Source organism: Echinops telfairi, unplaced genomic scaffold (genome assembly GCF_000313985.2).
Source record: "Echinops telfairi isolate 266 unplaced genomic scaffold, ASM31398v2 ScPeMD7_3533;HRSCAF=4204_0, whole genome shotgun sequence".
NCBI classification, from domain to species: domain Eukaryota; kingdom Metazoa; phylum Chordata; class Mammalia; order Afrosoricida; family Tenrecidae; genus Echinops; species Echinops telfairi.
The window spans coordinates 49,909,478-49,923,655 of NW_022107431.1; the positions used below are offsets into that span (position 1 = coordinate 49,909,478).

General features: G+C 39.0%; 2 protein-coding genes across 2 annotated transcripts in view; one reads left to right on the plus strand and one right to left on the minus strand.

The window, feature by feature from the left end:
- PLN (phospholamban) overlaps positions 1–5,006 on the plus strand; it is a 14,144-nt gene extending 9,138 nt beyond the window's left edge. The window contains exon 2 of the mRNA XM_045294564.1: positions 2,077–5,006. Within this exon, the coding sequence (XP_045150499.1) occupies positions 2,160–2,318 (159 nt within the window). The 5' untranslated portion in view covers positions 2,077–2,159 and the 3' untranslated portion in view covers positions 2,319–5,006. The remainder of the gene's footprint in view (positions 1–2,076) is intronic.
- The window catches only part of CEP85L (centrosomal protein 85 like), a 115,694-nt gene that overhangs the window by 76,270 nt on the left and 25,246 nt on the right, over positions 1–14,178 (minus strand). The window contains exon 3 of the mRNA XM_004702030.2: positions 10,954–11,735. Coding sequence (XP_004702087.2) covers positions 10,954–11,735 — 782 coding nt within the window. The remainder of the gene's footprint in view (positions 1–10,953; positions 11,736–14,178) is intronic.

Genomic DNA, 14,178 nt, shown 5'->3' on the forward strand with positions numbered 1-14,178 from the left:
AAAAAAAAAGAAGAAGGGGCTCTCTCCGGCTCCCAGGACCCGAGAGCTCTCTCCAGCTCTTGGGGGCCTGGAGGCTCCCCGGTTCTCAGTCCCTGAGGCTGTTCCTGCTCTTGTAGCCGGGTTCCCCCCACGAGGACCACCAAGCGGGGCTGAGGTGAACAACGCTACCATGAATTGTATCTGACTCCATTACTTGACTCCATCCTTTAACTCTCATGCTCTCTATGACTTTACTATAATCTTTACTTATTAATCGCTGTGCAACTGCACCTACTGGACCTGTGATGTTTTGTGGGGAACCCCTCCTCCCTTATCCCCACACATTAGCAAACATGTAATGTCTAACTATTATGTCCAAAACTCAAGATATCAAATGAAGAAAATACATTTAATTCATTATTTGTGTTGGCAATTTAGAGACAGAACAAATAACTCTATTTCTCAAATTACAGAACTTTTGTATTTTATTATAAAATTCAGGAACATGAATGAAAGTTCTTTTATCTCATCAATGAATACTGACCTCAAGCTCTGGAATTATAAAAGAGATGTTGGAAAACTAAAGCTATTTTTGCTACCAGATGGCAAGAACTATGATTCCTGACTTTGTTTCAACAAAGTGTCCTCTAATAAATTTTAATATTAAGCCATAAAAAAAGAATGTATACCAGGAAAAAACACTGTCAATTCCTTAAGAAACTAAGGTTTGATACAAGTTGGCTGGTTTGGAACTCTCAAATACTAAGAAGAAGGTCAGCGTCTCAAGACAATTGAAAACCCGATCTATATACAATTCAAAATACAACAGAGCGCCAAGATGAAGTACTAAAACCACAGTAGCTACTCACCATATAAAACACGATTTCTTAGTAAAATGACATGCCAAATACTATTTGGTTGTGAGATGTATGTGCATGTTTGTACATACACCACATATATGCACATACACAATGCATGCACACTTATGTTCCCTTTTCCCATTCTTTCAGCACTCCCCCTCTATTTTCCTTAGCATTAGTCTGCCTCTCTCAGGAATGGGACTAACAGTTGGGGATGGGTGCTCACGTGAGACATAGACTAGGGAGAAAATGAAGCAGCAATATTTGGCAGCTGGAACAAGGTAATCATGTCATGACTAACAATGGTACATCATCACCAAATGTCAACAGCCATTAGCTCTAAGAAGTTACTTAGTTAATTTTTATTCCATCACTAACTTTTCTAATTCCAAAAGTGATGAGTTTGGATTAACAATAAAATATCCCCAAATGCTTAATAGTCATTATACTTGGGCAGTTAGTTTACAGTTATTTTTTTTTAAGCTCTAAGTTTTCTGTAAGGACCTGTTACATGTCTTAAGTTGTTGTCTTGTTCTGTGTTATTAGTGAACAAAGCTTAGGTGCTGTGAAAGCGAAAGCTGTGAGAGTTCTGAAGGAAGACAAGGGCCAGGGCACCGTCTGCAGGGCTGGCCTGGCTACAGCGACAGGATGACAACCCGTTACTGCGCCTTCTGAGTTGGATACTCTTCAACTTAATATCAAGTCCTTCTAACATGTCGTGAAAAACAGCCATCTATTAAAGCGATTGTATCACAAACAGGGAGACCGCAATTAACTTTAATCTATATTTCTGATAAACATTTTGGATTTTAACTTTTATTTGAGATCTAAATCAACATCCTGGATAGCCATTCTTAATATGTTTTATGCTGTTTACTCGGGAGCTCGCTATTAATATACTAACCACCATCTATACTCACAAACAGGCTTTCAGAAACTACAAGTTAAGTATGTCCAAAACAAGTTTACTCCACACCAAACTACACTTCTAGTCAGTAGCAGGAGTGAAGGCAAAGACTGAAGTTACTATACTTCAAGTACACCATCCTCAAATACAGCAACGACAAAAGCCAGCTTCTGAGAGAGACAGACAGACAGAGATAAAGAATACAGAAACATTTGGTGCGATGTAGACAAATCATTTTGAAGATTATCTCATCTTGAATTAACACAAAATGGTGTTTTACATGCTCAGCTTGCACATGTGATCGTCATCTGCTGACTTTTTATATTCCAGGCTACCCAAAGACGATAGCGGTCTCACATTTGACAGCGAGCTTGTCTTTCCCTTGACCTTCACACGCCCAGCCTTCCAGAGTCATGGAGAAAGTCCAATACCTCACTCGCTCTGCTATAAGAAGAGCTTCAACCATTGAAATGCCTCAACAAGCACGTCAAAATCTCCAGAACCTATTTATCAACTTCTGTCTCATCTTAATATGCCTCCTCCTGATCTGCATTATTGTGATGCTTCTCTGAAGTCCCACTGCAACCTCCAATACACCGTCACCACGTCACTTTCCGGTCAGTCGTCCCAGGAAGAGGGAAACAACACTGGGTAACAGACCGCTTTCTGCATGGAAGAATTTCTTTGTGAGGAGGTCAAGAGTCAGACCAAAACAAATCGCCAGCAAAGGTACTCACCTGCTGGAGCTTGTAAATATGATCAGTGCTTTGACTGCAAAAACTAACTGTAAAATGACTATTATGTAAGTGTGCATAATGTCACTATTTATATCCTTGCCATGACTTGTAAGGTTCTGTCCCAAATCTTTCCCGAGGATAGAGTAGGTACTGAGCTTTGAAACTGCACTGCTATCAAGTTCACTTCGGATATTCTGTATTAACTTCACTGTGCGGAACACACAGAAATTATGTCACATAATAAAACACCTTCATAATAATTGTTCAAGTCTTCAACAAAGGACAAAATAACAATACAAATAAAGTCTCATTATTAAGAATAACCTTTAGTAGTGCTTCCATTCTAAAATAGAAGTTGTATTATTTACCTATACGACCACAAAGCTCTATAAGAATCAAGTAGGAAAAAGTAAAACTGTACTCTTGCATAAATAAAATTCCTCCTGAATAATTTTCCAAAGAAGAACTATAGTACATGTAGGTAAACCATAAATCTGTTCTCCCTAGATTTTATAATCAACAAATGTGAACTGGTAGTAATTTAATATCTGAGTTTGATTAGCCAAAATTACTAATAATTTAATAGACTCTAAGCTTAATTTAAAGCACTACTGTTGATTATCTGAGTTACCACATATAACATGCCATGAAAGCGTAGAATTTAAGAATGATGTTATGGATCATCATTTATACCAACCTCAGTCTAAGAAGAGAAAAGAATGAAGACTTCCAATGACAGAAAAAAATCTATTAACTTCAAGCATCAAAAAGCTTCTTTTTTCTTTTTTTGCATTCTCACTCAAGTTATTAACAAATTATTTGAGTACATTTTAAAATGATAGCTTTTGGCCCAGGTGTTGTTTATAGTTCCAAGACCTGGCAATGCAGTGGTTAAGCCCTCAACTGCTACCTGAAAGGAAAGGTAGGTTTCGAACCCACCCTGGAGAAAACTGTGGCAGGCTGCTTCCATAAGGTTGCTATGAGTCAGTCTACTCAACAGTGGGTTTGGTTTTGATGATAGCTGATAAAACAACAGCTATTTTCCTGAACTATTGACTAGATGATAAATACCTACCTAAATATTTATCTGAGAAGACAGTAATATAGTTTCAAATGAAAAGGCTGTTGAATATATTGTCACATCCCAGGCTGGTAGATTGCAGTTTTATCATTACTTCTCACATACCTTTCTTTGTTCTATTAAAAAAGATAGATTTTTTCACTCCAAATTATATTGTCTTAGTTATCTAGTACAGATATACCCAAAATGCCACAAGTGAATGGGTTTAACAAACAAATATATATTCAAAAAAACTACCTATTTCATAGGCCATTCTATAATTCGGCTTAATTTTGACCCAACAATCCAAATCTGTAATTCTTTTCTTCCTTTACAAATTTCTGCCGCATTATTTGAAAACTTCTCCCCACAACTAATAAAATGAGCACTAAATAAAAATTGGTCTTGGAAAAATATATTCCACAATATTAAGCAGTTGACTCCGTTTAAAATTAAGACTACACCTCTTTACCACTATAATCTAACAACCTTTCATGGCAGTTCAAAACATGTTACTAATATCATTTAACAAAGGAGTAGATAATGTATGATTTACCATGTTGTATTCTAAAATATGGTTACTGAAACAATTGAAACATCAATGCTGATCTTGGTTTCTAGATAAATGTTGCTAACTAAATACTGATGGAAGCACTGCTCTTAAATTCCCTGATGGCAAGAGATGTCCTCGAGAAGGGAAGCACAGTGGTCTTTGCTCATTAATGTAAAGAAAGAGGGAAATGGGTTGTTGGGAGGTTTTTTGTTGGTGATGGTGGTTTTTAAGCAAAGCCTCCAGCTAATTAACAAACCACTAACCAAACCTGGAGAGCTTGTAAATAATGTCACTTTGCTCCGCAATCACCCAAGGGAGAAAAAAAAGTCACGTAACTCTATAGTAGATAAATTGACCTTCAAAATAAATAGGACATTTGAAATAGTTTCCTTTTTTATTTCACTGTTCATTACAACATCTGTCCAAACTATTATTAACTGTGATTTTGTGGGTCTTTCCTCAGTATAATGAAATAGATATTTTTGGGATTTTTTTCTTATCATCTGATAGAAATTTCAACCTTCTATTTTGAGGCGTATAGAATACTATTACTCAGATTATGGTATAGAGCAAAAGTCATTCTTTAAATGGGACTTAAAACTTCAGTTTCTCCTGATGTACAAAGAGTTAAGATCATAAAAGCATTTAAAGAATTTTAAATACCAAATGCTCAAATAATTTCTACTTTAGAATAAATGCTAATCTTAATTTAAAGTATATTAAAATAATTTTTAAATGTTCATTGTGGCCTTTTATATTTTACTTGGTTAAAAAAGGAACACTGTTAATGCAAATTATCAGTATCACTCATGAGAATGCATGTTCTTGAGCACAATGGAATTGTTCTGTAATACACTCGTATTGTTAATATGACTATATAAAAATCTAATTACAAGTAGTTTTGACTTTACAAGTTGTTTTTGGTTCTTCTCCCCAAATAAAATGACATATTCATCATATGGACACAAGGGGGCAGACTACACAATACAATGGATTTGTTATTAACTAAAAATTAACAGCCCCGATTGTTTTGGGGTTTGGTGGCAAAAAGAGAAATGGGTAAATACTCGAGAAAGATCGTTTTCTATTACGTAACAACACACTTTAAAAAGTCTAAAACTTACATACCAATACCGTTTTTTTTTTTAAAGTTGGCATGCTATAAAGATGAAAACATGGAAGAAACATTTTATGTATCCAAACAAGCACACAGAAATAAATAAATATGACTGTGCCATTCTATTACATCCTACTTATTGAGACTGTCATAGTACTCATCTAGCTCACAGCAGCTGGAAGATCACCCCCCAAACAAGACAACTGAGACAAATGGTGTAAAACAATAAATGAAAACTGTTTCTTCTCAGATGACTTAGCAGAATATCTACAATAGCCCCAAGTCATAAATGGGAAATTTTCCATTCTTATTTCATGTTAGATTAAAAACTCAGTTAATTTTAAGTCATTTTACAAAACTCCTGATTTATATTTTTTATTTACCTAAGATAAATTTTCAAATAAATACATTATGCTAAAATTATTAGATGCTCTCTACGACTTAAAAGCACAAGATTGTATCCTCTTCTTTCAAATGAATGCAACTCAGTTCTAAAAACACCCAAGAGATGAGAAAAGCATGAGAAAAATGAAACAATGAAGTCAATAAAGAGCCCACTTTTTCTCTCCTATCTGGCTGGGATCTCCATGTGGGTTTCGTAGGAAGCCAGTGGTACTGACTGCTGTGCATACACCTTCTTGGGGAAAAAATCATACACAAAGGAATGGAACAGAGAACATATGGAAAGGGAAGTCCCTACACACACACAGCCTGCACCCCACCCCACGCCGCCAAAAAAAAAAAAAAGATTGTACTATGTTTCTGTTGTTTGCTGCCACAGTCTCACCCAGAAAGTGGCAGAGGTGGGAGGGACAGCGGCGAATAGCACGAGATGACACACATGGAAGTAAGACACAGACACTTCCCTTCATTTGCACAGGGAATACTTGAGAGCTACTTGCACAGTAGCTGACTTAGCAGGAACCCACGGAAAGCAAGGAACATCACTGATATAAAACTGGGAGGCTTGGCTCCAGAATGATCTGGACTGAATCCTAAGAGGCAAAACTTCCCCGGCACAGCAGTAACCTATTCCAGGAGGAAATGAAGGAATACTGTAAGAACTACATCCCCTACCACCAAGCCGATTCTGACTCAGTAACACAACAGCTACAAAGTTCTATGGAAATCTACGGTGTTATTTGATCTACACTTTCAGTCAAACTCCTTTCTTGATTGAAAAAGAGTTGCTGTACATCATGAGAGTTTAGCAGTTGTGTCTGAAAATGACACACATCTCACAACCAGATGGGCTGATCCTTATGAGAGCTTAGCCCTTTGAGTAAAGCTCAAAGGAAATGAATATTTTACAGACATCTAAGAAACAGGTAACGTAAGTGTTAAGTAGAGCTGCTACTTCACTATTTCAGACTTTGTTCATTGTAGCTCAAATGAGAAGTAGAAATGAAGGAGTCCTTTAAATGTTGCGACTGCAGAGTGGGTTTTCTGCGGTTGGCTTCATTCTTCTATTCCAAAACCAAGTTCCATCAAGAGACCAACCCACGCGCACAGACACACAGTAGGGCTTCCGAGAACAGCACATTTTGTCCCTCTCCTCCCTCTACCACGCACCGAGCAGAAGATTTAAAAAATAAGTGTGCTTCTGACTACATCCCCAGCCTCCTTACCTGATTCTCTAGCATTGATTTCAGGTTAGGGAAAACTTTGTTTACAAGCAGAATGAGAAAGAATATTTAAATTCGTTCCAAAACAAAAAAATTCGCTGCCAATGCATCAGTGCTGACTCAGCAACCCTACAGGACAGGGCAGCACTGTCCCTGTGAGTTTCTGAGACTGTCACGCTTTCTGGGCAGGGAAAGCCCCATCTTTTTCCCTCAGAGCAGCTGGCAGATTTGAACTGCTGACCTTAGGGTTAGTAGCCAAACTCATAACCACTATGCCACCAGAACTCCTCAGCAAATTTGCATGTATTCTTTTAAACCTGCCCAGTTTCCAGAGTTATCTTACCCAAGCATTTGAGAGCTAAAAAGTGATCTCATTAGAGAAATTTTTCCTACCTTTCTGTCACGTGAATTGATAACTCACAATATGATTAAACTGCTCATTTCTGATCTGCAAGTCAGACATCTAATGCTTCCGTTTCCATGTGGCTTAAGCAGACATAACAAAGATGTTAAGGGCTGTGTCCAAAGGTCCAAGTAACACAGGGTCTGTTCTCTGATGAATGTAGCACTTTAAACTGGAAGTTCATTTGGGGGCTGTACTCAGTTTCATGAGGTTCCTACAGAAGTGATCTTCTTATCCTTTCTTACATTCCTTTTCAATGTTTTTTACTGTTTTTTGAATATGTGAATACTGACGCTTAAATTTTTACTCTAGGGAAAATTTGAAATTTTGATAGAATTGTTACTTCAGAAAACTGTTCAAAATAAAAAGTTAGCAGGACATTAAAATTCTATAGCTTAAAAAATCTTATAGCTACTTGTTTCAGTTTTGAAAGGCTCCCAACTCGACCTGACCCTGTGGATTTCCAGGACGGTAGCTCTTTACAGGGGTAGAAAGCTTCCGCTTTCTCCCATTAAAAATGCTTAGGTACCACATAAAAAATACAAAATCAAGATGGATCAGAGACCTAAATGTAAAGCCTGAAACTGTAAACATCGTCCATGAAAAGCCAGAGACAGACTTAGGGGCCCTTACACATGGCATAATACTCTGTCAGACATAATGGACACACACACAGAAACAATCAGATGGCTGGAACCTTCTTAGACATTTTTGTGCATCAGAAGATTCCACCCAAAGAGGAAAAAGAAAGCCCACACACTGAGAAAAGAACTTTGGCAATTTGGGGACTAATCTCTAAAGCTTTAGGAAACTGCAACACCGCAAAAGACAATCCAATTAAAAAGTGAGCAGAAGACGTGGACACTTCACCAGAGTCTATATTCAGGCCACCAATAAACATAATGAAGAAATGCTTCTGATAATTAACCATTAGACATATGCAAAACAATGAGCTATCTTCTCATCCCAGCATTAATGATAAAGTGAAGAAGAAGAAAAGAAGGAAGAAAACATGGTGGGAAGGATGTGGAGTAACTAGAACCCTCTGCTGGTAAGACTGTAAAACTAAACAGTATGACGCTTCCTGGAAACGCTGGAAACAGAAATGCCCTAAGGCCCAACAAACCTCCTACTATTTCTCCTAGAGAAATAAGAGTCGTGACGTGAATAGACACAGACACACCCAAGTCCATCACAGCACCATTCACAATAGCAAGAGATGGATACAACCTAAAAGCTCATGGGTGGAAGAACGGATAAACAAACGTTGGTACATAGACATGATGGAATATACGATGTTAATTAACGATGAATCTGGGAAACACTTCTAAACATGGATGAACTTGGTGGGTCTGGCGCTAGTAAACTTAATCACAAGAGGACAAATATTGTATAAGTCTACTATTTTTAAAAGTCCAGGAAAGATTTTCATCCTGAAAGAAACGTTCTTTGATGGTACCAGAGGCAAGAGGGGAGGGCGGAAAGGGTAAGTCACAGGCTTGGAAGGCAACACACAACCAGAGGAAGGCTGGCATAAAAATGATAGAGGCAGGGAAGGCACTAGGAGGTTTACAAGAGTTAAAGACAGAGAGGCAGTTACTATTACATACAGAACCATACAATAGTAGTAGTCTATACTTGGATAGATGTAGTATTAAATAATCCATAGAGATACTCTCCCCATCTCTGTGTGCTTCCTTTAAGTTAACAATGACCTCCTCCCAGGTCTCTAGATTGAAAGTTCCTTCCTCCGGGAACCATGGATTATACCTTTTTACTACTTTTAGAAAACACTGCATCTTTTTCTTCGTTACTTTTACACTCTGTCTTTTCAGTAAGTAGATGAGCTTAGTACCATACGTTTCAGGTTTACTTTTACCTTGCCCCATTGTTCTCTTTAAAATACTCATTCAATATTTACACTACTTATCTGCCAATCCCCACACCGGATCTTCACACAATTTTCAGATTCACTCTACATTCCGGTGGGGCCGTACAATTTTTACATGGGATATATAACTCATTGCCACACGTCGAGCGCCATTTGTAGTATTAAATAAAAAACAAATTGACGCTGATGGAGGGAGGGGGACCACCCCTGTGGAGGGATGAGACAGCAGTCTGGCAACTGATTCCCTCAGGGGAGGGAATGCCTGCGCATCTGACCTTCCCCCACAGATAGACATACAGGTTGAAATGGTATGGGGTGGAAAGTGGGAATAGACCCACAAATACACATCTAGGCTTACCAAAGGATATGTGTACTGACCTTTAAATACATCCACAAATGTGGTGAAGCATATGGGGCCCAAAGTTATAAAAAGTTCTCAGACATAATCAAACACCTTGGCAGTGGGAGTCACTGGGCCTGGGGGTGGGGAGGTGGTTACCCAGAACTAAAGTCTCAGGGAACACCAAGATCAAGTGGCACAACATAGTTCACCAAAACAGTGTTCTACGTCCTAGTAGGGTATAGAGATGGGGGTCTTGAACACTCCTGAGCAGCCACCTAAGGTGTCCAGAGGAAAGAAAAGGGATGCACACTGAAAGACACACGGAAACAATTTAGTCCAAAGGTCGAATGGGCCACACAAACAGCCGTGTCCACAAGCTTTACACAAGAAGAACCAGATGGTGCCTGGCTATCACTACCAAGTGTCCTAAAAAAGTGCACAGCTGGAGGTCCTCGATTGAGTGGGAGAAATCCGTGGAGCGAAACTGGTCTTAGAGAGATTGGTGGGACCCTTCAGGTCTAGTCACCCTTCAGGTCTGGTACGGAGCTCACCCCCTCGTTTGAATACTCAACCACTTAAGATCAAAAGGGCAACACTGACCACAGGCAGTGCAGAGGGAGGAGAGGAGGTGGAGGAATGCAAGAGGGAAGACGGTGTGAAGAGGACGTGTGAGGGCACACTGAGGGGGTGCAGGGGATGCGCTGAGATAAAATGTGTTTCATTTGTGAAACGTAAAACTTAGGATCCGCTAGGTACACCTTCAACTAATTATAAAGTTTCTTTTTAAAATAAACTAGGTAATGAGCTTTCAAAAAAGCATTTTCCAATGAAGAAAAAATCCAAATGTATATGACAGTCACTAGCCCCCTTAGAAGATATACTCTTTTCTTTACGCATCAGATCACCACAAACATTTTCTTTAAATGAATAACCAAAATAGCTTGACCTTGTTTCCTTCTTTAAAATGAGCTCATATTTCACCCAGATACAAAGCATCCATGATGAAAACTTTACAACTGATTGGCTCCTCCTTCTCAGCTTACAGACGGAGAAACTGAGGCCGCAGGAAGTCCACAACAGGCTGTGGTCTGACAGGACCAGGAATACTATGTGACATTCTATGCTATTCTTCCTACTGTGCCATGATAGCGTCTCTGTTTCTGTTCCAGGGCCTTTAGACTGACTGGTCTTGTTTACTGTGACCAACAAATTAAGGGGGGGGGGACGAGTTTGGTGTAAGAGTTGAAGTTTTTCAAGTTAATCAGTCTCAACTACCTGTAAGATTTATTTATTAATTCAGTACCTTTCAAGTTTTCAACATTTGTGTTTATGAACTTGGAGAGGAAAGGAAAGAGCAAAGGGAAGGCAAAAACAACCCCATGTGACAGGTTTACTGTGAGAGACAAGTGACTCACTTCCAAGTTGTTGTACTCATAATATCCACTAGAGGGAAGCAAGCACTAGAGTTTGATCCTTACCTGCATCGGTGTTTCACTCCCTGGTCTAAACTCTTCAATTTGCTGCTGTTGCCAAGGAGCTAAACTGTAAGAGTCCTCTGTAGCTCTACATTCCAAAGGATTTGTCCGCAACTGCTCTGTAAGCCACATTTGCGTCCTCACAGAAGGCTGAATGGGAACCCCACCTACTGCCTGTTGACCAAGTATTAAATATTTTGGAGGTTCAAAAGCCCCTGAAGTTGTCATAATGGGCTTGCTTTCAGGTAAGGCACTGTATGTCATATCTAAAGTTTGTCTCCTAAGTGTGGAGGGAAAGGCTCTAAAATCCTCTTTGCTACAGCTTTCATATTTATATTTACAGTCGATAGTGGATGACCGTTTTTTATTGACTTCTTTGTCCTCTAGTGTAAGCATTTCCAAACTATCATGGAAGCTGGTAGGCCCAAGAGTCCTTAATTGCGAAGGTAACACCTTGCTCCTCCCTGTCTTTTCCAAGCCAATCCGGGACTCTTCTGTGTGTGCCAAGCCATGTTGACTGCAGTTAGCTGGGGCAGTGAGTTTGGATAAAGATGACCATTTCCGGATGGGCCGGATGTCCTTCATGTCTAGTGAAGAGTCCTGCTCCTCCCGACTGCGACTTCCCATGGTTTGCACGAGGCTCTTGCTCCATTTTGAGCCATCGGGTGTCAAAGAGTCCCTGTGTCGGGAAGTGCTGGCGTTGGAGGGCATCACATGGGCAGTAGGAAGGGTAACCAATGACCGACTGGGCCTAAAGGATAACGTGCCACTTGAGGTTGAATGATCTAGAAAGAGAAGAAATTGCCAAATTAATTTCAATTAACAGAAATGGGGGGAAAGAAAGAAATTGGGTCAAATGAATAATTCCAATACAAAGAATATGGCTTCCCAGCACGTTTTTAGACGTGCTTTCTCAAATGAGACTTAAAAATCATTATTATTCCCTTCATATATTACAAATAGGTCAAACATTTTCAACAATTATTTTCCAAGTATGGATATACAATTAAAGCTATGTCCATTATTATCTGTTTACAAATGAAAAGATGCCCCCAAAGCAGTTTATATTTCATGGAAAAATGCACCTCCCTGAATGAAAGTCTTATTTACAATGTAGCTTTGAAAGCTCAGACACAATTCTGTCAGCAAACAGTATTTTTCGGTCTTTCTTGAATTGTGGAAATCTCTGTCCATTCTGCATATTTTCAACACCTCACCACATGCTCACTCAAAGTGGAAATATGGATAAAGGTGTTCTTGCAGTCACGAAGAAGGAGGAGGCAGGCTTCTAGCAACATATTTGTGAAAACAAAGTGGTTCCTACATTCCCATTCTCAGAGCTTGACGCCATTAATGGCATAATTACCAAGCTAGAGCTCTTGGACTCTGAGTACTACCTTCCTCTACACATTCATTAAATCACCAAGTTGTAAAACTTACATCCAGTCAGCGAATTATATTCTACAGAAAGCATTAGTTTTAGTTAGCTAAAGGGGTGTTCAAATGATAAATAAAGGTCTCTATGCTCAATAAACTAGCCAACAATTATCAAATTATCATCAAATATACATTAAAAACAAAGATTATGAGGTAAGGGGCCAATCTAGAAAGGGGCAGCACTGTGAGGACAAGTAGAGACAGGAGGAGAGCAGCAGAGTTAACTTTTGCATGTGCTGTACATTCCTTTAATCATAGTTGCCTCTTACTTAAGGACATACATAGATGTGAGCTGGGTGCTTTCAATGGATTCTCAATGGATTCAGTAATGTGTGTGTGCAGGAGTTCATAAAGCCCTGAGAAAATTCAGAAGAGAAAAAAGTAAGTGGAATACTTCCGAAACACAGAATTTCCACTGGTGACTGCACAGAGCTTACTCGCCTGGAGATGAAACGGGGAAAGCATTACAAATAGAATAAAACAGCAAAAGTATGACCGTGGATATTTATTACACACAGCGCTGCTTATACGCTTCTGCAGAATCTTTTTATACTCGGGAAATTTTCCACATTATGACTCCAACCTCCTAAAATAAACTTCAGATCTCAAGTTCCCAACATACTTTGCAATGACGATGCAGAAGCATATATTCAGATTTGGGTTTGGAAGTGAGTCAAATGAGAAAAACAGGCTCTGTGTAGAGCACCTTTTCTTTTTTCTTTTTTTTTGTGTGTGGCTAATTAGGCATCCCACAGATGACAACAGCAGCGGGATCCCCTTAAAGGTTGAGAACTCAAGGGCCTAGCCAAGAGACGGCAGCTGTGGGGCACACTAGTGGTTTCCTCTACTGCTTGGTGGGGCAGAAAAATGGCAGTCTTCTGTTGTGATTTAATGCAAATTATTTGGAAGCTTAGCCGTAAGTCTAACTCTCCTGAAAATTCTGTGCACTATCAAATATTCCTAAATTTCTCATCAGCAGAATCATCCAGTAGGCTACCTGTGCTTCTTAAAGGACCTGCACTGATCCAAGTATGAAGCCAGGAGAATGTGGACCCAAAAGAGTTAAAATAGGCTATTCTATTTATCTGCAACTTGACGTAACTGTCAAGAAACGTTGCCGAAGGTAATTTTTGAAAGGTAAAGATGAAACACAATTGTACAAATCGTGAACTTCCCTATTAAGGTAAAAAGCACCTTCCTTCAACAAGAAATGTGCTATCACTGAAAGTATGCACCCAAAGGAGTGAGTGACATGGCCCGGCTGTACGCACAATGGTTATTTGTTGAGGGAGGATTAAAGCAAATGATTTGCAAAAGAAAGAATGATTAAGAGATTATTATGATAATCAGTAAAACTCAGTAACAAAGAATGGATAGTTCACTGAGGTTTAATTCTAAATAGAAATAAGACAACATCCTTAAAAATCCACAAAAAAATACCTATAGTGGCAAATGCATTAATCCAAGCCTTTTAGAATAGCGACACTAAGGTTTAGTACTAAAAATAATTTCATATTAAATTTGAGGTTTGCGGTTTTATATTTAAAAGTTGAAAGAAAAATATATAGGATAGAGGTTAAGAGAACTTGCAACACAGGGAATCCAGGACAGATAAACCCCTCAGGACCAATAATGAGAACAGCCATACTAGGAGAGGAAGGGAAGGGGGTGGGGAGAGTAAGGAGGAACTGATCACAATGATCAACCTATAACCCCCTCCCAGGGGGAAAACAACAGAAAAGTGGGTGAAGGGAGACAGCGTCGGTACAAGACATGATAAAATAATAATTT